Genomic DNA, 25,420 nt, shown 5'->3' on the forward strand with positions numbered 1-25,420 from the left:
GGAATCAGGTCGGTGAGGTAGTTAGGGGCAGTGTTGTGAATGGCTTTGTAGGTCAGAGTGAGTAGTTTGAATTTGATGCGTTGGGCGATAGGGAGCCAGTGGAGGGAGAGGCAGAGGGGGGTGGCAGAGGTGGAGCGGCTGGTGAGGTGGATGAGTCTGGCAGCTGAGTTCAGGATGGTCTGAAGCGGGGAGAGTTTGCACTGGGGTAGGCCGGTGAGGAGGGAGTTGCAGTAGTCATTCCCATAGACACACTCCTAAACCTTGTGGACAGCCTTCCCAGAAGAGTTGAAGCTGTTATAGCTGCAAAGGGTGAGCCAACTCAATACTGAACCCCTCGGACTAAGACTGGGATACCATTACAGTTTATGTTCGTGTCTGGCAATATAGTGTATGCCTGCCTATTGAGCAGTTCTACAGGTGAGATAGCACTACTGAAGAGGATGCTATTGATAGTTCTGTTCCTTGAGTGTGTGCTTTGAGCGCTGTTTGATCCCTATCATCTGAGATCATTCCCATCCCATAAGAGGCCATCTCTTTTCCTCTGAGGACCACATTTTGAGCACTGGAGCACTTTTTAGAAGTGGAAGCTTATCAGCACTGAGCACTTTCTTTTCCATGTGGATCATATGAACTTTTTGAGTTGATTGTAAAGACTGAAAATGTTATAATTTATATGTTTCTGTTAATTTATATCATCACTTCCATTAGTGTTTGGTGATTTGCATATGTTTCAATAAATTGTAAAGGGACAGCGCACTTTTTTGAGTATTTACTTTATTAGGTACTTTGCTAGTGCCAAGAAAATATCCCCCACATCATTACACCACCAACAACAACCTGAATTGTTGATATAAGGCAGGGTGGATCAGCACTTTCATGTTGCTTATGCCAAATTCTGACTCCACATCAGCAAGGCATTTTTGTCCACACAATTGGCACTCACTGAAGAATTGGACAATTCTCTGTAAACTCTAGAGATGGTTGTGCGTGAAAATCCCAGTAGCTCAGCAGTTTTTGAAACACTCAGACCAGCCCGTCTGGCACCAACAACCATGCCATGTTCAAAGTTACTTAAATCCCCTTTCTTTCCCATTCTGATGCTCGGTTTGAACTTCAACAAGTCGTCTCACCACATCTAGATGCCTAAATGCATTGAGTTGCTGCCATGTGATTGGCTGATTAGCAATTTGTGTTACCAAGCAATTGAACAGGTGTACCTAATAAAGTTGTCAGTGAGTGTATATCTGTCAATTCCCAGGTGAATTCAGGCCGTCTTGGATACCAAAGGCAGTCCAACACCATATTAGGTAATGATTTCATCATCTTACCTGGTGTTTTCATAATTTTGTCCAACCCCTGTAAATCTGTTATGGGAAAATAAAATGACAACTGTAGGCTCCAGGAGATCAGTACACACCAAACTAATACAACACTTTCTTCTGAATCACTCTGAAAGCCCCTGAAATGGACATGAAAAGAGTAATATGCCATCATTGAAAGGCAGGCATTGCCCAATCTCCCTCAAATGATATTGCCATGTGACTGGCAAAATAAGATCTCTGCACATCCTGTTTACCAGCAGTAGAGCTGTAGATATACCAAGTCTAATCCAAGTTTTCTAAAAAAAAAAAAAAAAACTAGCACTTTCCTTGCTATATTGGATTAGATGCCATGGGCCATTTTCAAACCAGTGAATATGAACACCTTGATTTTTCAAGGTCCTCTCAATACAAGCACATCCATCTGCACTCAGGATAAGTAAATACCAATACACACGCAACTCGCCTAGATTCAGTCTATGCTTCAGACTATGCTAGTCCTTCATAAACAAACACAACTTCCATTTAAATATTAATTTAATCATTTTTGAGGCATGAAAAAATAATTCTCTTTAAATTAGGAATCTCTGGTTTCTCTCACCGTGAGGTTAAACAGTTTTTTTTTTCTTTCCAAAAAAGTTGTTTCCTTCATGTTCAGTCCCTGTGTCGGTATATTGAGCTGTATTATCTGACATCCAGAGGAATCCTGTGATACAGTTTTCTAGACTACCGTTACCCTTCCACATCTGGTAACTGGTATTCTTCACTGCAGTTCCACAGTTTGAACTCCGGAGGGCTGTCAAGCATCGCTTTTCACTAAAGCATGCAGTTCCCATATAAGCCCACTAGATGTCAGAACAACCTCTTAAGTGCAGCTGATCATGCAGAAATGAGAATATAAAGGGATCCTGTCATTCCCCTTGCTACCTCTCCCAGAGGAAAGCACTGTTTGAAAGCAGCTGTGCTAATTTTTGGTTATAGGGTCTATAGTAGTCTATAAGAAGCTGTCTGGTAATGGGGAGCATGGGTCCCAGGCTACAGTCCTCCGGGCGGCGGCTGTTCGATGCTTGTTTCTGGCTTATCGAAGCCTCCTGTTCATTATTCAAAGGTCCTGCAAAGAAAAATTAAGAAGATTACGAAAGAATATTAAGAAAAATCCTATCAGCCAGAAGAATTAAAATTAATATATGTGTTCAGATATAGTGAAAGTGATTGTACACGCTCACCATGTAAAACAACCCATTTAGCTTAAAATAGAAATGAAAGGCAAAACATTTGTGCAAACATTAAAAAAAATATAATTTTTTTTTCTCCTTTTTTCTATCAGGGATCACATACCCTCTGTTCTCAGCTGCATAAGAGGTAGGAAAGGAGAAACAGCAGTACAATAGCCTTCCCAGTGAATGGAGTGGGGTGTCAACAGAAACCTGATCATTGGAGGAGAGCAGGCTGACTTCCCAGCACAGCTAGAAAACTGACCTTACTGCACTGTCATGCCTAGTGTGGTCTGTATTAAATAGGAAACCAGAGTGACTGGCAGGAACACCAGGGATTTCACAGAAAGGAAGCAATACACAGAGAACAGGATACTTTTTCATACAAGTACATGGTACAGCATGTGCAGGTATCATCAATGAATTTCAGGTACATCTACACATATCTTAGATTTGGATTGAGTAAGGTTACAAAATGTATTCATTTTTTTTACATTGTGGAGATTTTCCTTCACTTCCTGTTATGGAGACACCATTACATTCATATCCCAGGGTCACTATGAAAAAACAGAGTGACAACATAGACAGCAACACAAACCTGGAAGAGCAGATGGGTGACGCTGGGTCTCCAAAGCAGTTTATGTTTCTAGTTGGACACAAGACATGCATTTTTTGCATATTTTGCTGAATCAGATTAAAGCCGGTCTAGGCAGCATTCACCCTAGCCCAAAATTGCTCAATAAAATGCATGCTATTAATGGCGCCCAAACATGAAAAGCAGACATGCCTCATAAATGAAGCCTATTATCTTCTCGGGCCCTTTCACACTGGTGCACGTTTGACACACACACACACACACTGGCAAAAATGCATCATTATCATTCCCCTTTAAATCCTATGTAACTTTTTACATCGCTGAGCTGTGTTTTGAAAAGTCCTGCATGCTGCATCTTTCGTACACTTTTGAAAAACGCACAAAACAGTTTAAGTCAATGAAAACATAACAAAAACGTACCGAGGGAGTGGTTTTTAGTGCATTTTTGGAGTCACATGACAATTTGTTTTAAAAAAGACGCTGGTTGTTAGAGAGCCGACACCTGTTGGTGTAGACATATAGACAAAAAAGGATTATTTTTTAAGATCCACAGTATCTCCCTCTAGACTGTGTTCTTTGATGTCTCGCGCTTTGCCTCTAACCCCCGAGGACACTGGTTATGGTTATTATTATTATTATTATATAGGATTTATATAGCGCCAACAGTTTGCTCAGCTCTTTGCAATATAACAGGAGACAATACAGCAACAATACAGTTCAATACAAGAGGGTTAGGAGGGCCCTGCTCCTTGGAGCTTACAATCTAAGAGGGAGGGGCTGGTGGTACAAAAGGTAATAACTGTGTGGGATGGACTGGTAGGAGGAATAGAAGATTCCATAATTAGCTGAAGGCAGGATGGGCTTCCCTGAAGAGATAGGTTTTCAGAGATCGCCTAAAAGTGAGCAGAGTAGGCGATAGTCTGATAGATTGGGGTAGAAAGTTCCAGAGGATGGGGGAAGCTCTGGAGAAGTCCTGGAGACAAGCATGGGAGGAGGAGACAAGGGAGCTAGAGAGCAGGAGGTCATGCAAGGAGCAGAGAGTACAGTTTGGGTGATATTTGGAGACAAGATCGGTGATGTAATTTGGGGCAGAGTTATAAATGGCTTTATATGTTATTATTAATGATTTTTGAATTGTATCAGTTGGGCAATGGGAAGCCAGTGTAGGGATTGGCAGACATGGGTGGCAGATACGGAACGGTTAGTAAGGTGGATGAGTCTGGCAGCAGCATTCATGATAGACTGAAGAGGGGATAGCCTGCGATGAGGTAGGCCAATGAGGAGGGAGTTCCAATAGTCAAGGCGAGAGATAACAAGGTAGTGAATAAGTTGCTTAGTGGTTTCCGAGGTTAAGAATGGGTGTATCTTTGAGATGTTGCGGAGGTGAAGTCTACAAGATTTGGACAGTGATTGGATTTGGGGCTGAAAGGACAGATGGGAGTCTAGGATTACACCTAGTACCCTGGCATGAGGGGAGGGACTGATGGTTATGCGTTAGATGGGGCGCAGCACGTGACGTCATCATGCACGGCAGCCGAGGACCTAGCAGCGTGTTTTACTGCTATATCAACATTCTACAGCATCTTGTAAGTGCTTTTATTTTTATTTAAAAGAAGCGGCTTTAAAAGGTTACTGCACTACGGCATCGCCCTCTTTGTCCTAAATGCTTTTGTGGGGTGCAACCCGCTTATACGGCGGAGGAGCATTAACTTAAATTTGTGGCTGGAGCTGCGGGGCAGCAAGGCGAATGATGATCTCTTTGTAGGATCTGAACTCACGGTAAGGTGCCTGGCAACCCTTTGATTGGAGTGATCTGTTGGCACCTTTTCTCCTATGGCACAGCTTCCATTTGCTCACTCTGGAGATTGGTCACCTGTTGGGATTCTTTTATTCATCTGAACTTCTATTTATTCTGACTTTTTTTTATGCATTTCACTGAATTCATCTATTGCACTTTTTTTATATCATATATCTTATGAAGTGCACTTTTTTTATGTCTTTTACTGCACAGTATTTAGTAGTACAATATTTTCACAAAACGCGTCAGCCCTGCTCTTTCCCCCCACTGTATGCTGTACCGCCTATTAATAAAGAGGATCTAGTCTGGCGTGCCATTGTTCGGGATTTTTCTCTTACCTCCTCACTCCTATTTTCATTATTTAATTAAATTATTTCACTTTTTTTTACTGTGTTACACTTTGCGCTGGATTAGTGATTTTGGTAAAAAGAAAATAACATCAGCTAACATCTAAACCCCGAATGCCTGTCTGATGGAAAGGATTCCTCCATTGCTGGGTTTTCATTAGCTGTTGCTATAGCAATGAAGAAGGAAGTCAGTCCGATGAAGATAACACAGGCTCACCGCATGGCGCTAATAATGAACTCCTCAGTAGATTTCCATCTGGACAGATCATCAATACCTTTCAGTCTATATGTAGTACAGGTCATTTGGAATCAAATATGTAAACTGTCTTCCACAGTCTTCCTATTTCCATAGCAACCAGATCCTTCCTTATAGTTCTCAGGTTGCACCTAGATAATTGCAATGGGGAATTGGTTGTTAGGGGCAACAAGATTGTCTTTAGATTTAAAAAGCAAACAGTAATGTCAGCATTTATCAAAAATAACCGCATAGCAATCCATCCGGAGAAAGTTCTTGTCAATTCATTCTGTGAGTATGGGGCAAAAAACAGATGTTATTAGGCTATTTCCTGTGCTGGTCAAATCATTTTCAGTCATTTGGGGCCATTCACACCACGTGCAGTCCAAATGCATGGATAGTAAGTTATATGGTTTCCAATGGCATAGGTCACACCAATGCTGTCATTTCCAGTGAATTCCAGTTCCGGAAAAAAAAAGTAGAACATGCTGAATTTTTTCTGAACTGAACTGTACTGGAATGCAGTAAAACGCATCAAAAATGCACCGGAATACATATGTCTTTATCAAGGTGAGGAAAAAAAGGAGGGGGGAAAATGCACATGCAGAAATATCTCTGGAACACATCCGGACTGTGTTTCCATGGTGTGAACCTTGGAAGTCAGAAGGACGAAACATCAGTGTGTGATTATATGGCAATAGTAAGTGATGCAGGGCTGGGTCTAGGGGGGTGCTGGGGTGGGCTGTGCCCCCCCCCCCCAGATTTTAGTCATGCCCACCCAGGTGGGTCAATATTGATGGGGACAGTCCATGTAAAGGGGCACTGTGATAGGGACACCTGATGTAAGGGGGCACTATGATGGAGATAACTGATCAAGTGTAAGGGGCACTCAGATGGCGACAACTGATGTAAAGGGGAACTCTGTTGGAGACTCTGAAGTAAGGAGGCACTCTGATGAGGACCCTGATGTAAGGAGGTACTCTGATGGGGAACCTGATGTAAGGAGGCACTCTGATGAGGACCCTGATGTAAGGAGGCACTCTGATGGGGACCCTGATGTAAGGAGGCATTCTGAAGGGGGCCCTGATGTAAGGGGGGACTCAGATGAGGACCCTGATGTAAGGAGGCATCCTGAAGGGGGCCCTGATGTAAGCAGGCACTCTGATGGGGACCCTGATGTAAGGAGGCATTCTGATGGGAACCCTGATGTAAGGGGGGACTCTGATGAGGACCCTGATGTAAGCAGGCACTCTGATGAGGACCCTGATGTAAGGAGGCACTCTGATGAGGACCCTGATGTAAGGAGGCACTCTGATGGGGACCCTGATGTAAGGGGGGACTCTGATGAGGACCCTGATGTAAGGAGGCACTCTGATGGTGACCCTGATGTAATGAGGCATTCTGATGAGGACCCTGATGTAAGGGGGCACTTTGATGAGGACCCTGATGTAAGGGGGGACTCTGATGGGGACCCTGATGTAAGGGGGCACTCTGATGGGGACCCTGATATAAGGGGGCACTCTGATGGGGAACCTGATATAAGGGGGCACTCTGATGGGGACCCTGATATAAGGGGGCACTGTGATGGAGAACCTGATATAAGGGGGCACTCTGATGAGGACCCTGATATAAGGGGGCACTCTGATGGGGACCCTGATATAAGGGGGCACTCTGATGGGGACCCTGATATAAGGGGGCACTCTGATGGGGAACCTGACATAAGGGGGCACTCTGATGGGGACGCTGATATAAGGGGGCACTCTGATGAGGACCCTGATATAAGGGGGCACTCTGATGAGGACATCTGATATAAGGAGGCACAGGTTCTGTTTAATCACCCTAATCTAATGACAGCCTAACACATACAAGGTCGTGACACTGTATAACAGTCTGTCAGTGACTCACACACAGTGTTGTCATTATGCCCCCTGACTTTTTTCTTGCACCCCCAGATCTAATAGGCTAGATCCGGCCCTGAAGTGACATCAGAGCAATGACTGAATGTGACACGAATCCTGGTGATGTGGTCAGGCGCAGTATGTCACTGTTACTTTGGCCGGAACGTAACTCTGAATTTGATGAGCTATAAGCTGTTTCATCGCTGTGAGTGTATTTTTAGCTTTTTAATGAATTTGTTAATGCTGGATCCCACTGTGAGGAGCGTTTTGTGTCCTCTGTGCTTGAGTTTCCAGTGGAATTGAAGACCAGTTTAACGGGGACTGCTGACCAGTGCTGGATCCTCTGCTACCATAAAGTGTTTGAGTGCATTGAGCCGACCAGTAATGAGAGGCAATAATTAGCGGTGAGAGCGATGGCAAGAGGGAAGTGTGTTTCACCTAAAGCACAATGGTGGTGTGAACCTCTCAAGGGATCCAGAAGCTAAAGTTTATGGCCTATTAATGAAGGACATTTTCATTGCCTATTTATTTGCACATTTTCTTCACAAGTGGGTGGAGGCGGTGTGATTTCTTGATAGATTGAGTGCTGCTCGAGTAATTGATGTTCCCTCTTGCTGGTTTATAATGGTATAATTGTTTCCCATATTAACAAGCTCTCACACTGTTACACAATAATTGGTGGTAATGACAGCAGCTATATTAATGGGACATTGCCTGGCAAACCAACAGCTGATCCCCCAATGCACAGGTTTTCAGCTGCATAGAATACATAGTATCCACATCTCTGAAATAGAGAATGTCCCTGATGAAAATTGAAAAGATGTTTTCTGTTTTGTCCCACTTGTATGTACTTTTTCTGTGTTGTATTGAACTGCATCAGATTACGATTGTTCTGCAGTATGCTGATCTGTTTATCATTTTGAGCTACTGTAAACTTGTTCATTTATGTGATTTGGTATCTCCATCTTATCTCTCCCTCCTGTTTAGTGCTAGTTAGCTTGGTCCTAGTTAATTCCTCCCTGTACTCATCAATGTTTCCTCAGTCAGTGTTAGTAGGTCATGGAGACAGGGCTTAGGAAAGTCATGGTCTTCTTACTCCTCAAATGACTGGAAAAACCTCCTCTGTACTGCATTTAGCTCAAGTAAAATTTTGTTGAATTCAACATCAGTGTCTTACTGAAGAATTTAGTCAGAAAATGAAGTCCTGCAGCTAGATCACTTCCGGCTGGCCCCTTTTGCAGGTACAGTATAGCTATGTAAAACATTAAAAATAAGTGTCTATACCAGCGGTTCTCAACCTGGGGGTCGAACAACCATTTCACAGGGGTCGCCTAGGAGCATCGGAAAACACATATTTCCGATGGTCTTAGGAACCGAGACACCGCTCCTCTATCCATTTCCAGGCAATGTGTGGATGACATGCCGCCCCTGTCATCTGGCCACACCCCTGGGATCACTCAACAGCTCCGCCTCCTCGCTGGTGATTGCCTGCCGGAACTGTAGCTCAGGAGAGGCACAAAGGCGGCCAATCATCGGCGAGGAGGTGGAGCTTGGAGAGGAGGAGCCGAGCGGCAGCGCAAAGATCAAAGAAGATCGAGTGAGGGAGTTGCCGGAGCGAGTGAAGAGGAGAGCGGCCGGAGAAGGAAGACAGCTGACCGGTAAGTGTCTGTACCGTGCAGATGGTGCTGCTGCAGCCAGGTATGCTGGCTGTAGATGGGAGAGGGAGGGAGCGAGCCCAGGTTGGAGCAGAGGTCAGCAAGGTAAGTATCATTGGTGTCAGTGGGAGGAATAGAGCCCCATCATTGGTGTCACTAATACCAATGATGGGGCACTATTCCTCCCACGGACACCAATGATGGGGCACTATTTCCCCCTCACTGACACCAACGATGGGGCACTATTTCCCCCCACTGACACCAATGATGGGACACTATTCCTCCCCCCACTGACACCAACGATGGGGCACTATTCCTCCCCCCACTGACACCGATGGGGCACTATTCCTCCCCCCACTGACACCAATGATGGGGCACTATTCCCCCCCCCCCCCAACACACTGATATCAATGATGGGGCACTATTCCTCCCACACTGACACCAATGATGGGGCACTATTCTTCCCACTGATACCAATGATGGGGCACTATTCCTCCCACTGACATCAACGATGTGGCACTATTCCTCCCACTGATACCAATGATGTGGCACTACTCCTCCCACTGCAAAATTACAGTTATGAAGTAGCAACAAAAATAATTTTATGGTCGGGGGTCACCGCAACATGAGGAACTGTATTAAAGGGTCGCGGCATTAGGAAGGTTGAGAACCACTGGTCTATACTGTTTAAAACCCACTATACACTGTCGCATCCTGTTCTGCACATGCTCAGTTGCTCACTATTTTTTGGCATCAATCGATCATTGAAACTAAAAACATTCTTTACCTAAAAAAGCATATACTTAGAAGAAAAAAATGTATGTAAACATTTACTAGGAAAATATGTATATGATGCAGGGAAAATAAAATATGATGCCAAATGTCATGTATCAGCTCCAAGGTATCATCTTCACACCCTGCTCTGCTCTAAATAGCCAGAACTCTTTCTAAGAATTACAAGAAAGCAGACTGCAGGTTTTCTAAACGGATCTCTGTACCTACCAAGACCAAGGAACTGGTACACAAGCCTCATGCTCTGCGTGGTGTTGGCTGCGTGATCTTCCAGCCGGAGTATGAGAAACTGATCAAGGTTAAAGACGGACAGCCAGTCCCACAGATATATTGCATACAGACCAACATGGAGCCGCACCTGGACAAACACGATACAAGACGATACATTACAATATTTAAATGCATTAAAGTGGACTTTATTAAGCTTTCTACCCATTCTAATGAGGGTGGTCACAGGTACCAAAGCAGTCATGCATCTCCCTTAAAGCTGAGCACCACAAAAAAGCTATTTAATTACTTTTTCAATATTCAGAGCAACACCCCCCCATCCATCCTTGTCTCCATGTTTTACTTTACTGGGAAATCACTTTAAAAAATACCCCCCTAGCATTTCTGGCAATGGCCAACTTGAGTAAGGGCAGATGATTCATGTAGCATTTACTTCCTGGAACCCATCTGCCCTTAGCTCAGGCATGCAGGCAAGAGGGTGTGCTTAGCTGAGAAAAACCCTCCTCCCATCCCGAAGACTCCTGGGATGTATGGCATCATTTTCTTAGGCCTGGAAACCAGGAAGTACCTGAAGAAATGTTTTTAAAAAAAGGTTTAAAATAAGTACATAGTATAATCCTATCCATTAACTAATGCCAGCAGCATAAGGGTTCAAAATAGTCACTGTTGGTTGAGAGAGTAAAGTTCCACTTTACACTCACCACACACGTTACAATCTGATTGTACAATCTCCTTTAGATCTACCAACAACTATGTAGTGCAAAGGTGTGTCTGATTGGATACAAATTGATTGGATAGATTAGGTAGATCCTCATATTATTGGTTTTGGTAGATCTAAAGGTTTTTTTTACCAAAATGATTTTTATTTGGAAAGTTTTTTTGTGATACAAAATATAAATGTACATACTTGAATAAGCCTTCTAATAAAAATATGTTAGGTGTACACAGCAGAGTATCACAATGAAACACATGAAGCAGACATAGTAAGAAGGTCTCTCTCTGTTCCAACAACAAGATGTACATATAAGGCTTTTATCAAAGTACAATACTGCTCTGTATATAACAGTCAAACAACCAAAATAGAACCAATGACCAACAAGTGTCTGTATACACCCAAAAGCCTGTAGATAAATACCCATGTGCACCTAAACCTTTAGCTCTCACCGCCAGGGGTGGACTGACCATTTCGAAACTCGGGCACTGCCCAAAGGGCCCGGGTCAGTAGGGGGCCCCATGAGATGCCTATGTACCTTTTTCATAGGCTTTTTTGAGTTTGGGCAAGGACACAGGGGCCCCATGATCCCCTATTGCCAGGGGGCCCCATGAGTTGTCAGTCCGCCCCTGCTCACCGCTATTTAGTAGGTTGTGTAACTCAGGCCAAGGAAATGTGAAACCTGTCTACTTCCATGATACCACCTCAGCTATTGGAGATCAACATTGTAGCAACCGTAATGAAACCAGGGAGAGAGGGGCAAGTCCCAGTATCGTAAGAAACGGTTCCCATAATTTGGAACATTTTTTTGGAGTACCCCTGTATTGATATATCTGTTTTTTAATTAGTTAGTTATTGCATGTCTTTGTCCTTTCAATAAAGCTTCGGGCCTGTGAACTTTGTCTCCCCTCCCTCTGCCCTCCTTTCTACCCCCCAACACACCCGGTACTTGTTTGAACTGTTTTTTTCAATAATGTTTTGCATGGGACAGGGGTTTAACCCAGGCACTGCACATCACGCTGCCAGGTTACTCTGGTGGAACCTTAGGGGGCCACAAACAGACTTGAGGTAAGCAGTGTCATGCATGACATGATGGTTTGGGGAACTTTTTGTCCCGCACACCACGTTAGGCATTATACCGCTGAGTGAATGTATTTATTGTATGATTGGAACTGTATTGTTATGTGGTGTATTTATGCGCTGCAGTACAAGGTGGAATGTACCCCGACTAAAGTATCTTGTTTTTTTATACTTCTGTTTTTTAATTAGTAGGGTATTATTCACTTCAATTCACCAGTTCTCAAATGTAGGAGGACTGTGGGATAGCCACTTCATAGCTATCATTTTGTGGGCAATATACAATAATCGTATGGTAGGAGTAGGTATGCAGACCCCCTATGAGTACGTGTCATTGCACGAAACGCGTCAGAGGCTACAGCCACGCCGCCGGCACTTCAGTGGTCCAATGGTTCAGATTGATCAAGGTGTACTAGGTGTTGCATTACTTTAGTCGATCTAAGTGCTAAAACTTTTGCTAGGATCTTAATGTCAGAGTTAAGTAAAGAGTTTTAAAGTAAGATTCTGGATATAGCACATCTTTACCAGGTTTAGGGAGAACTACAATACTAGCATCATTTATTGATGTAGGGAGTGTAAAGGACTCAAAGGCTTGGTTAAAAACTGAAGCAACACTTCTCCATCAGTGATGTATTTAAATTTTGGGCTGCCCTAGGCAACACAAAAATTTTGCGCCCCCCCCCCAATCAGAGAGCAAGAGAGTTCAATAAGTGTGTGTATGTATATATGATTCTCTCTCTCTCTCCTCCCTCTCTCTCTCTCTCCTCCCTCTCTACACACACACACACTATGATCACCCCCCAAGGTCTGCTAATCTCTGGGCTGCAGGAAATGTGGGCAGGGGGTGATAATCATACTGTGTGTGTGCAGTAACATATGATCTGTCAGTGATCGTGTATCATGTGCCAGATGGACGACAGGAGGGAGAGCCCAGAGAACACAAAACAGCTCACCTCCTCCGGGATCTTTCCTCTCCGCCACTGCTCTCCCTGCTCCAGGTGCTTCCCTGGTCCTGGCTCTGAGTGCGGGTGGGGAAAGGAGCTAAGAGGAGAGCGGCCACTCAGGAACACCAGGTCACCTCCTCCATCCGGCCAGGTCTGTCTCTCCCTCCAGCAGCAGAAAAACAGCAGAAAGGAGAGGGGGAGAAACCTCAAACCGGCTTTCAGCTGCTGGAGGGAGAGATACACAGTGCATCTTTCTGCAACTGCCCTCCCCCACCACACCGATCCTCATGCTGTCCGGGCAACCTACAGGAGTACCAGTGGTACCCCTCTGATGGCGGCCCTGCATGGCTCTGTCTGCCACTGCTCACCAGGACCCTTCTTCTGGGGGGCGGTACTGCCCCCCTAAAAATTGCCAAACACCTTGTTTGCCTCGTGGTAGATATGCCCCTGTTCCCCATATGTTTTACATATCTCAGATGTAAGCCCATCTGTGCCAGGAGCCTTGCCAGCAGGAGCCTCTGCTACCGCATGAGCCAGATAATCTAAAGTAAGGGGGGCATTTAAATATTTCCTATTGGCTGGAGACAGCTTAGGAAGGTGTGTAGAGACTACAGAATATCAGTAAATTGAGTGGTTATCTAGATCTAAAGTTGATTTACAGAGATTGTATGGTCAGATTGTAACATGTACGGTGAGCCTAACAGGACATAAAAAAAAGCAATAAAAAATAACAGTCATAGGTTATAATAATTCACCATTACATTTAGAGCAAACAAAGTTGTCTGGAATTCCATTTTAGTGTGAAGAGGTTGAAATGTATGCTATGATTTTTTTCTCTCTGCCATTAAATTTTAAACGTTAAGTGCACTTATCCTCGCAGGGCTCCTCTGACTGTGCTAAGCATATTTGTAATAGCCTATGCTCCCCTCCAGAGATCCAAAGTCTTCTGAACCAGCAAGTGAGCACTGTGCATGAAAGGCCCAAACTTTCTCCACAGCAGTGAAACGTTGAGGATCTGTGGTCGGTAGAGATTCTGCTGCATGTACAAGGATACATACACTATCAGTGCCCTTACCCTTATAAAAAGAAATTTAAGGTTTATGTCAGATAGACACCTGCGATTTGTTTTGTTACAAATTGAAATTCAGACAAAACTTTCATTCTTTGGAGATATGGATGTAGTCGAATCTCCAAATCACAATAGTAACAAATTTCAATGAATCCAATATAAATAACAAAACAAATTCATTTGTATTCATTTGTTTCATTCGGATGGCATGATGCAATTGTTTGGGCCTTTTGTTAATGTTTGAAGCATCCAACATAATGTAACATAACGAATGATCCAAACTGATTCGGATCCATTTAATTCTTATTTTGAATTAACATTTTTCAAGATGATAAAAAAAATGCACTACATATGAGATTAAAACATATTGCAACAAATACAGGTATAAAAGTGAAATAAGATTATGATTCCTACAAATTGTGTTTGGGCTGGATGGAGGTGGATCCAACAGAACCTCAGAATCATAACTTAACAAATGAATTCAAAAATAAATTTGTTCCATTCGTTCTTTCGGATGCACATGACTCCAGTTGATATTGTGCAATCAGCTCCTTACATCTCTCTTTGTGGGTTGGAGTAGCAGGGATGACTTCCAAAAATACAAATATATGAAACAAATCTGAATATATGAAATTAATTCCAAAAACGAATCATTTTAACATAACGAATATTACAAAATGAAATGATTGATGGACTTAAATGAATACGAAACAAAACTAATTTTTTCGGTGTGCACATCTCTAATGTCAGATGCCCATTATTTGATCAAATGTGGAACACGTATTGGATCCTCTGATGTTTGGAACCCTGAAGCTCCCTTTTCTGAAGCACACAGAATACCAGTGAATACCAACACAGGATTAGATCTACATATCACTGTTTCTCTGTCTTTCTGGTCATTTAAGGTAACAACATCTAATTTGGAGGAATGTGACATCTCCCATGTCCCAAGGACCTTGCTATAGAACACCAAGTACTCCGGCCCAGGAGCTAGAAACAATGCCAGCTTATAAGAACATCTTCAGATGTGATATGAACTTACATACATGACAGCAGAGAAAACTAAGGAGTCCTGAAGGCTACTGTGGGAGTAGACAAACAGCGGCAAGGGGAATGCACAGGGAGGGGGAACATGTCAGGCTTTGCATTCCTCTTGCCAATGCTTGTCTGTGGAAAGTGCTCATAGCCGAGATAAGCTGCACTCATGAATCAGCTGTCTCCTTCAAAGCTGTTGTCGGATCAGCTGTAGCAGGAGGGGAGGAGGGCAGTTTGGACCTCATAACTATGGCTGGAAAGCACGTAGCAACATGGGACAAAGTACTGCATGTACATTGTCCCATAGGGGACAGAACTCTAAAAAATATATAATAATATGTATTTTTTTACCTGTTGAAAAGAATGTAACCTTTGCACACCCTTGAAGAAACTCCAGTATGCAAGTATTGCTTTACCTTTAATGGTTTTATTTTTGCACAGACAAGAGGAGATTTACTAAAACTGCTGCACACAGAATCTGGTGCAGATGTGCATAGTAACCAATCAGCTTCTGACTTCAGCTTGTTCAATTAACTACTTCTGGACCGGAGGCCCACGCAGACAAAACTATGTACTGGTATGTCGCTGCCTGTTTCCGGGTTTCTCACGTGCGCCCCTGCCCTCCTGTCAGCAGGTCCTGGCCAATGATTCATGGATTCAACACAGGGCTCTGTACAGAGGGATCAATCTCTCTGTTTCTCATCCCTGCAAATGCAGGGATGAGAAACAAAGAAATCTATTAGTAAAAGTAGCACATAATACGCACATTACCCTTGTTAGGCACACATTTAACCCCTTGATTGCCCTAGATGTCAACCCTTTCCCAGCCAGTGTCATTAGTACAGTGACAGTGTATAGTATTATCACTGATCACTGTATTAATGTCACTAGAGATGTCAGTTGCAGTTTGTCAGTTCCCCTCAGCAACAGTTACTGTCAGATTGCCTTCCGTACTATTGCAATCCCATTATAAGTCACTGATCACCGCTATTAGTAGTATAAAAAAGCAACCAATATACACTTATTGGGATTTTTTTTTTACCAAAGTCATGTAGCAGAATACATTTTGGCTGAAAATTATAAATACATTTTTATTTATTTCTATTGGATATGTTTTATAGCAGAAAGTAAAAAATAGTTTGTTTTTTTAATTTTTGGTATTTTTTCATTTATATTGCAAAAAATAAAACCCAGTGGTGATCAAATACCACCAAAGAAAAGCTTTATTTGTGTGAAAAAAAAGATAAATTTAATTTGGGTACAGCGTTGCATGCCCGCGCAATTGCCAGTTAAAGTATAGTAGTGAGAATTAGGAAACAATGCCCAGGTCATGAAGGGGATAAAACCTTCCAGAGCTCATGTGGTTAAGCGTTGACAATAAAACCTAGAAGCTGATTGGTTACTATGCACAGCTGTACCAGTTTTAGTAAATCTGCCCCACAATGTCTATGTAGGTATTGAAATCTATTCTGTACATATGTACTTCTGTGCTGTTTATTTAATTTAAATAAACAGAGTTTAGAAACAAGCAAAAAAAAAAACAGAACTATTCCTATTTGTGCTCCTATGTGATGCAAAAGCTGTGCATTCCTAATAAAATTCTGAACAGTCGCCAGTAGCCCTAACTTTAGTGGTAAAATATGCTATTCTGAGAAGATCTTTTGAAATTGTCATTTGTTTCTGAGATCCCATTAAGGCAATAAAGAATAAGTATCAAAATGAAAAGAAACCGTCACTCTTCCCCGCCAGATGGAAGGCTGCCAATTAGTTTAAATTAAAGAGAACAAAAAAGATTGATGATAAACGGCATTAAAAATATAACGGATGTCAGGAAATGCTGTCAAACTGGAAGCAATAGATCTGCTGTGACAATCCAGTTGCTATGGAACTACAATTCCTATAGCAACCGGAGAGTTACTGCATATGCAATGCTACTGCCCTCAGTCTCATAGCTTTTGCTGATATCACTTATATTACCATAGTCTTTCTTCACTTCTTTTCATCTTAAAGTGGAACTTTAATGAAAAAACAACAAAGAAAAAATGTGGACAGGCCTGGCAGCTTCTGGGCATTGATCCCCGCCTGTTTTAATTGGCTGGCTCGAGATGTCACTCCTGTTCATGTATGGTATGTCTCTTCTGCATTAAAGTTCCCTTACCTGCCTGTTCACGTACACTGAGCTGCCCTTACCTGCCTGTTCACGTACACTGAGCTGCCCTTACCTGCCTGTTCACGTACACTGAGCTGCCCTTACCTGCCTGTTCACGTACACTGAGCTGCCCTTACCTGCCTGTTCACGTACACTGAGCTGCCCTTACCTGCCTGTTCACGTACACTGAGCTGCCCTTACCTGCCTGTTCACGTACACTGAGCTGCCCTTACCTGCCTGTTCACGTACACTGAGCTGCCCTTACCTGCCTGTTCATGTACACTGAACTGCCCTTACCTGCCTGTTCATGTACACTGAACTGCCCTTACCTGCCTGTCCGCATACACTGAGCTGCCCTTACCTGCCTGTCCACATACACTTTGCTGTCCTTACCTGTCTGTCCACGTACACTGAGCTGCCCTTACCTGCCTGTCCACATACACTGAGCTGCCTTACATGCCTGTTCATGTACACTGAGCTGTCCTTACCTGCCTGTCCACATACACTGAGCTGCCCTTACCTGCCTGTCCAAGTACACTGAGCTGTCCTTACCTGCCTGTCCACATACACTGAGCTGTCCTTACCTGCCTGTCCACATACACTGAGCTGCCTTTACCTGCCTGTCCACATAACACTGAGCTGCCCTTACCTGCCTGTCCACGTACACTGAGCTGCCCTTACCTGCCTGTCCATGTACACTGAGCTGCCCTTACCTGCCTGTCCACGTACCACTGAGCTGCCCTTACCTGCTTGTCCACGTACCACTGAGCTGCCCTTACCTGCCTGTCCACGTACACTGAGCTGCCCTTACCTGCCTGTCCACGTACACTGAGCTGCCCTTACCTGCCTGTCCACGTACACTGAGCTGCCCTTACCTGCCTATTCACATACACTGAGCTGCCCTTACCTGCCTGTCCATGTACACTGAGCTGCCCTTACCTGCCTGTCCATGTACACTGAGCTGCCCTTACCTGCCTGTCCACGTACACTGAGCTGCCCTTACCTGCCTGTCCACGTACACCGAGCTGCCTTTACCTACCTGTCCACGTACACTGAGCTGCCCTTTCCTGCCTATCCATGTACACTGAGCTGCCTTTACCTACCTGTCCACATACACTGCACTGCCCTTACCTACCTGTCAATGTACACTGAGCTGAGCACGCAATGCAAGGTGACTGAATGCCTGCACATGCACGGAAATGACGTCATCTGGGGCTGGCCAATTAAAACAGGCGGGGAATCGATACCCGGAAACCACCAGTGGCTGTCGGGGAGCTCCGGGGGATCACAGTGTTGGAGAACAGGTGAGTATAGTTCTGCTATAGTTCACACTTATGCGCTTTGTCATGCAACTTTGAACATCAAAGTCGCATGACAAATTGCAGCCCACTCTTTTCAATTGCACACATTCTAATCGACGCAACTTGAAGTCACAGCGACTTTGAAAGGTGCCTGCACTGCTTTGATGTGACGTTTGATGCAACTTTGATCCAGAGAGTGTAAAGTCAGATCAAATTCGCGCTCGTGACTTTGGAGTCGCACAAGTGTGAGCAGAGTCTTAAACTAACTGGCAGCTGTCCATTGGACAAGTGGTGTGATGTGGAAAGTGATGGTTTTCAAAGGCTTCTCTCCCGCACTTTGGTGTCCAGATGCTCCCTTCCGGCCACTGACATCTTTGCCCAGTCTGCTTCTGAGTACCACTATAGTATATACAGTAGTTTCTCATCAAGGTATTTCAGAAAACTATACTGCATTTTGGCGACTAGATGGAGCTGACGATACAGAAATTAATCTTTTTGAGTACATACTTTGAAATTTTGTTCATTTTGCAGAGATGCTTCTGACATTTGTGCAACTAATGAATTATAAGCAGAACCCTCTGCATTAACAATCCTGCCCGCTCACAATGTTTTTTCCAAAGTTCCACTTTAATTTTGATATTTTATGTTTTAGGGCCTTAATAAGAAGACAAAATAATATCACTCCCAAAGATTACATCAATAAAATATTATACCACTAGAATGAGGATTGCTAGTAATTAAATGTCAGGCCAGAAAGCATTTCTTGGTCCTTCTCTTTTTAATGTTATCTTCTGTTGCATATTTATTTCTAATTTCTTTTTATGTAATTGTCCTAATTCATATAATGCATTGTAAAATGAGCTTTATGGAATGATGTTCTGTGAGTTCTTCTTTTTTATCTGTTTGTAAATTAAATTAATAAAAATATATAAAAAAAAGAAAAGCATTTCTTAAGTTTTACATTAAGTTCCAGAGATCATATCCTAAAATCACTAAACATCGCTGTACCATAGCCTCAATTGCGTCACCATGAGCTTATGCAGCAGCACATTGCAGACGCGTCCCCTGCCCTTGGGTCCAGGATGATTGCTTGATGTTCATCACTGCTCCAACCATTTTTTCCAATTTGCCTCTTCCTTATTACATTGAATTGTCATATATTATGTTAGGCCTATGCATTTTTAATCGATTTTTCTTTGAGTATGACATAGATGTGCTGTATGTCTGCACCAAGCAAATATATATTTTCTCCACCTTAACTCTTTTTTTGCATCTTAAATCACAGATATCTACTTGATCTAACATTTTCAGTGTTGACCCATCCAAAGCTTATATGTGGTTATGGGTGTAGACTACTGGGTGGTTTAACCACAGACTTCTTACAGCTCCGAGACTCCAACAGTGGGCCAACCGTGATCGCGTTTCAAGCTCTGTAGAATCCCCCAACACACTTCTACACCCTGTAATGGCATGTTAACCATCCACCTCCTTCTGGGGATGTCTTACTGATTATTTTGCATCCTCCACCATATAAAACACATTGAAATCCTGCTGGAAAAGTTAACAGGGTATTAAACCCAAAATCAAAAATGTAATATATTGCAGATTGCCAATCGTTAGATGTGGTGGCTGCATTAGTTTTCCTTCTTTAGGATTTTTTTTCCTTTCTATTGTCATCTGGTGACCTGGCCAGTAACACTAGAAATTCTGAAGACCCTCTGCACACTGGAATACCAGTGTGCAGAGGGTCTTCAGAATTTCTAGTGTTAATATGTGGTTACACCCCTTTAGCACCTGATGGATAAATGCATGCACTAGCTGTTGGGATTTGAGCACAGGGATCTCTTGTTTGCTGGCCAGTAACACACCACCTGTATTAGAGTGCCTGCACTCTGGATGAAGGAGCACAGGGGCACCTTTGGACAGCAACATTGTCCGTCTGGGGGGGAGGGGAATGCTAAATGTACTAGCAGATTAATATACACTAATAAATTGAAGCCAAACTCCAGCTAAACACTTTTAACCAGTTATGGAAAACAGTTTTTTTTCCTTTTGAGATAAAGTTTTTACATAAATAAAAGCTGACCATTGTAAGTACCCATGTCAGTGGTAAATGGTTTGTCTCAGCCCTCTAACAGCTACAACTCCAGGACAGCTTGTTCTGTTGTAAAACAACATGGCAAACTGGCATGATCATCACATTAAAATAAAGGAAGAAAGCCTAAAAAATAAAATGAATGCAACCATCACATGTAAGAATTGCTGCAATATAATAAATGTTTTTATTTGGGTTTAGTACCACTTTAACACTCCCCCAGCAGACTGATACTCAAAAATGCAATGACAGATCTTGCTACAACAGTTCCAGAGAGGCATAAGAACCAAAGATTAAATTAGTCCACCAGCATCCATCCAAAACAGAATATCAATTTTAAGTGGAAAGGCCATTTAAATTAGGCAAAACCAATAGCAATGATGTTGTGTAAAGTAGAGTAGTCTATAGCAACCTGCCCAATTTTAGTTTACCATAATCAGACCAGTGAGAGGTGAATTGTTCTTTGTCTTGTTAAAAGGGGAATTGTTGGCAGATACAAAATCCACGCATTTGACTTAAAGTGGAGTTCCACCTGAAAAAAAATAAATAAAAGTCAGCAGCTACAAAAACTGTAGCTGCTGACTTTTAAAATACAGACACTTACTTGACCCTCGGTCCAGCAGTGTCCTCACCAACACTGGTTTCACCGGCCGTCTTCTCTTCCTTGTGCCGGCATCTTCAGTGTGGGCACTTGGCTGTGACAGCTTGCTGCTTCACAGCCAGGTGCCACTGCATGCGCGAGAAGTGCTGCACTTTGTGAATGGTCCTGTAGTCTTCTGGGACCTGTCGTGTGTCCCAGAAGACTATGGGGAGGGAGGAGGAAGAGGGTACCTGTCAAATTCAGGTACCCGCTCCCCAAAGGTGCCAATCCTTAATAGGGAGCAGGAGACAAAGCATTAAAGCGGAACTTCCCCTTTTGGGTGGAGCTCCGCTTTAAGTTATGTGTTCATTAATTTAAAAAAAAAAAACTTACCCTTGCAGTGGCAACCCTGGCTTCCCACCCCCCTTCACCCCCTATACTGCGAGGGTTACATGCTTGTTATGTCTAGGGGTGCCAAAATAAGGGGAAATACTTATATTATTCCTTGCTCCAGCAGGCTCCGTCCAGTAATGTGCCTAGGTCACTGGAGCCTCCGCTCTAAGCTGGTCAAGGCCAGGGTCGCACTCCTACCCCCTCTATGTAAAATGCAGAGTTCATAGCTCTTCATTGTACATGATTAGAAAGAGGGGTTGCCACAGACCAGAGCTGCTGGGAGAAGAGGACAGGGCCAGAGCAAGGGTTAGGGCATGTAATACTGCTTCTGTTTCTACCCCCTAGACCAGCCTTTCTCAATCATTTCAACACAGAAGAACCCTGGAAATATCTTTTTAGGCTAAGGGAACCCCTGCTAAAAAAATTACTAAATCTACAACTCATGATCCAGTGGTGTTATATTCAGTGGGAAGAATGCTCCTTACACTTCTGATCATTGGGAAGACTTACCCCCTTACAGAAAGCTAAAAAGATCAATGGTGTCAATTGGAACTTATCTGAGAGGCAGAAATTGCTCAAGAAAGCCTAAGCAACCTCTAGAGCAGTGGTGGCAAACCTATGGTGCACATGCTGCAGCGGGCGCACAGAGTCCTCTCTGTCAACATGCTAGCCAAGTTGCCCCAGCCTCACTTCAGCAGCTGAGTATTGGATAACGGCACACATAGGGGCCAATGCACATGCTGAGAAGCCGTGACTCGTCTGAGCTTTTGCATGGCCGGTCAGTGCACTGCCAAGGAAATTTTATATATATATATATATATATATATAAAGCCCCCAAAAGTCAGGAAACGCACTCAGATGCCTTTTCAGAGCAGGCCAAAAGCTGGTGGTCAGTGGAACATTGCCCCTCTGTGCTGGTGGTCAGTGGAACTTTGCTTCCTTGTACTGGTGGTCAGTGGAACTTTGCCCCCTTGTGCTGGTGGTCAGTGGAACTTTGCCCCCTCATGCTGGTGGTCAGTGGATCTTTGCCCCCTTGTTCTGGTGGTCAGTAGAACTTTGCTCCCTTGTGCTGGTGGTCAGTAGAACTTTGCCCCCTTGTGCTGGTGGTCAGTGGAACTTTGCCCCTTGTGCTGGTGGTCAGTGGAACTAAAACCTCAGTATTTAGGTTTATTTGCAGTGTTGGAACTTTGTGATAAATATGTGGATTTTGGGTTGCAGTTTGGGCACTCGGTCTCTAAAAGGTTCGCCATCACTGCTCTAGAGCAGTGGTCTCCAAACTTTCTTAACAAAGGACCAGTTTACTATCCTTCAGACTTTAGAAGGGCCAGACTGTGGACAAAGGGAGTAGAAAATGTCCTGGAGTCAGTAATAGTGCCCCATTCTTGGTGTCAGTGGGAGAAATAGTGCCCCATCCTTGCTGTTAGGGGGAGGAATAGTGCCCCATTCTTGGTGTCAGTGGGAGGAATAGTGGCCCTTTCTTGGAGTCAGTGGGAGGAATAGTGGCCCTTTCTTGGAGTCAGTGGGAGGAATACTGCCCCATCCGTGGTGTCAGTGGGTGGAATAGTGCCCCATCCTTGGTGTCGGTGGGAGAACTAATGCCCTATCCTTGGTGACAGTGGGAGGAATAGTGCCCCATCCTTGGTGACAGTGGAAGGAATAGTGCCCCATCCTTGGCGTCAGTGGAAGGAATAATGCCCCATCCTTGGCGTCAGTAGAAGGAATAATGCCCCACTGATAATGTCAGTGGGAGGATAATTCCTCAAGGGCCAGATAAAGGCAAGCAAAGGGCCGCATCTGGCCACCGGGCCACAGTTTGGAGACCTCTTCTCTAGAGAAACTCTGGTTGAGAAACCCTGCCCTAGACATAAAAAATATTTAACCCTTGCAGTGTGGGGGTGAGTCACTGCAAGGATGGATTTCTAGAGTTGGACTATAAATGTGTATTAAATGGTACCTCACCATGTAATTTTATCAGCCTGCTTTGGTTGCCTGCACAGCGGGATTCAGGCTGGAAAAGAAAGAAGGAACACTATAAACCATGCAGGTTCTACTGCATTGCACACTGTACAGGGAGCTGGCTGACACAAGGGAGGGCACAGTGCTGACCTGAAGCCAGGGCACTGCTGCTCCTCACTATCCAATCACAAGCCAAGGCGGACCCTGACCAAACTGCCTTGGTCTAACTACAGTATAGAAATGGGAGGTCACAAACTGATTGTGCTATCTTAGGGGGGTGTCTGGATTAGAAAATTGAATGGAGGGCAATACACATTTGTGGCAGGCAAGACACATCCATACACATCTGTGCCACTTGAAATAAACCTGTATGAATAATGGAGTGCCAGATAAATGGTTCTCCTTGAATGGGGTGCTTATGTTGTGAAAGTCACAATAAAAATGACTTTCAGGTAAGTAAATGTTTCAATAACTAGCCACAATGTGTACTTGTAGAGATTACACTAGAGCTTCTATTAAAGCATTCTGTGGCATGCAGGGAATAAGCAAGCCAAGGCTAATGACACACAGCTCTCCAAATCCCTGTTGTAACAGCATGTGTCATTTTCCTCAGCTCCGGATTAGAACAGATGTAAGAGGCTCTGACTGTGCACCGTGATTTCCCAGGAGAGATGTCTACATACCGGTAGGATGTTACTGAAGGTGGTGTTGTAAGCACAAGCTCGGAGAGAAGAGCCTTGCAGGCAGCTGTCAAACATCTGCAGAGACTCATTCACTTTGTCATTGAAGTCCTCGGCAGACTTGTTTGCAATAGCGAAGTACAAATAGTCTGAATACAACCTGTGGAGAGGGAGAAAAAACAACATATGATAAGCAAACAAAGAACACAAATATCTGGCAGGGGTTATACAGGCCACTTATAACAATCTGCAGTAAAATGACTGTGGGCCATTGCCAGTTGACAGTCATCAAGTTTGATCATCAATATACAGTCATCAAGCAATTTCTGAGAAACACCCATACATCAAATTATTTGTGCAATTATCTAATCCGCCCATCATGTGGGAGCAGCCTAATGCATACAATATGTAGGTATAGGTCAGGAACTTCAGGCAATCAAAATACAGAATGGGAAAAATGTGTTCTTAGTTACAGTATTTTGACCATGCAGTTGAAGATATTGGATCTCTCATAGACACTCAACTATGTCTGCCTTTTTCCACCCCCCTCCATCATTCATAGCCTTAGGACCAGGATCTGAACCCGCGACCTCTGATGCAACTGACAATAGGTCTCCTTGCTGAGCCACCTGATATGCTGTACAGTGTCCTGTCTGAACCCTTGGTTAATCTTGCCTTGTACCTTGTTTCTGGTAAACATTGAAATCCTTGCTCTTCCCATGAACTTCCAACTTAGTGTGCTCTCTCCAGCCAATATGTTGCTCTTATGCATACCTGCAACTGCCCTTATCTCCACTACTACTCGTTTCTGACGTTTGGTTTGCTCCTCGACTACCCTTCTGCTTTTATTATTATTATTATACAGGATTTATATAGCGCCAACAGTTTGCTCAGCACTTTACAATACAAGAGGGTTAGGAGGGGTCCTGCTCCTTGGAGCTTACTGCTTGATCCCAACCTGCAACCACTTGTTACCGACCTTAGGCTTGTTTACAACTGCACTTCTGCTTTATCCTTACCCGCTATATCTGTTACTGGACCCTGGCTTGCTCACCTCCTCGTGGGGCAATCCTGAAGACCATGACCTGGTACTAACACGCAGCAAAACCCATCTCCACCATTAGGAGCTCTGGTAAATACCGGTTAGTGCTTAGACCCCGCACCTCGTGTGTGTCAGGTTGACCTGCTTATCCATCTGGTCTCTACTGCTATAGTTACTGGTCTCCGGGCCTGACTCCAAACGGTGACAATAGGTGTGCTAGACAAGGGACTGATGTGTGCGGATTCAGATTCTAAAGCACTGCATTAACCATTGGTGCTATATAAATACCTGTCAGGGCTCCAGGTA

General features: G+C 43.8%; 1 protein-coding gene across 4 annotated transcripts in view; it reads right to left on the bottom strand.

The window, feature by feature from the left end:
* Window positions 1-1,838: 1,838 nt before the first annotated feature.
* Window positions 1,839-25,420, bottom strand: part of CHST15 (carbohydrate sulfotransferase 15) — a 79,969-nt gene continuing 56,387 nt past the window's right edge. For all 4 annotated transcript variants that reach the window (XM_089668991.1, XM_089669000.1, XM_089669008.1 and 1 more), the window contains 3 exons: window positions 24,076-24,232; window positions 10,064-10,211; window positions 1,839-2,430 (listed from right to left, as the gene is read on the bottom strand). In XM_089668991.1, coding sequence (XP_089525117.1) covers window positions 2,243-2,430; window positions 10,064-10,211; window positions 24,076-24,232 — 493 coding nt within the window. In that variant the 3' untranslated portion in view covers window positions 1,839-2,242. The remainder of the gene's footprint in view (window positions 2,431-10,063; window positions 10,212-24,075; window positions 24,233-25,420) is intronic.

The sequence above is a fragment of the Staurois parvus genome, unplaced genomic scaffold (assembly GCF_062004578.1).
Source record: "Staurois parvus isolate SC_StPar_1 unplaced genomic scaffold, SC_StPar_1.0 ptg000009l, whole genome shotgun sequence".
Taxonomy (NCBI): Eukaryota; Metazoa; Chordata; class Amphibia; order Anura; family Ranidae; genus Staurois; species Staurois parvus.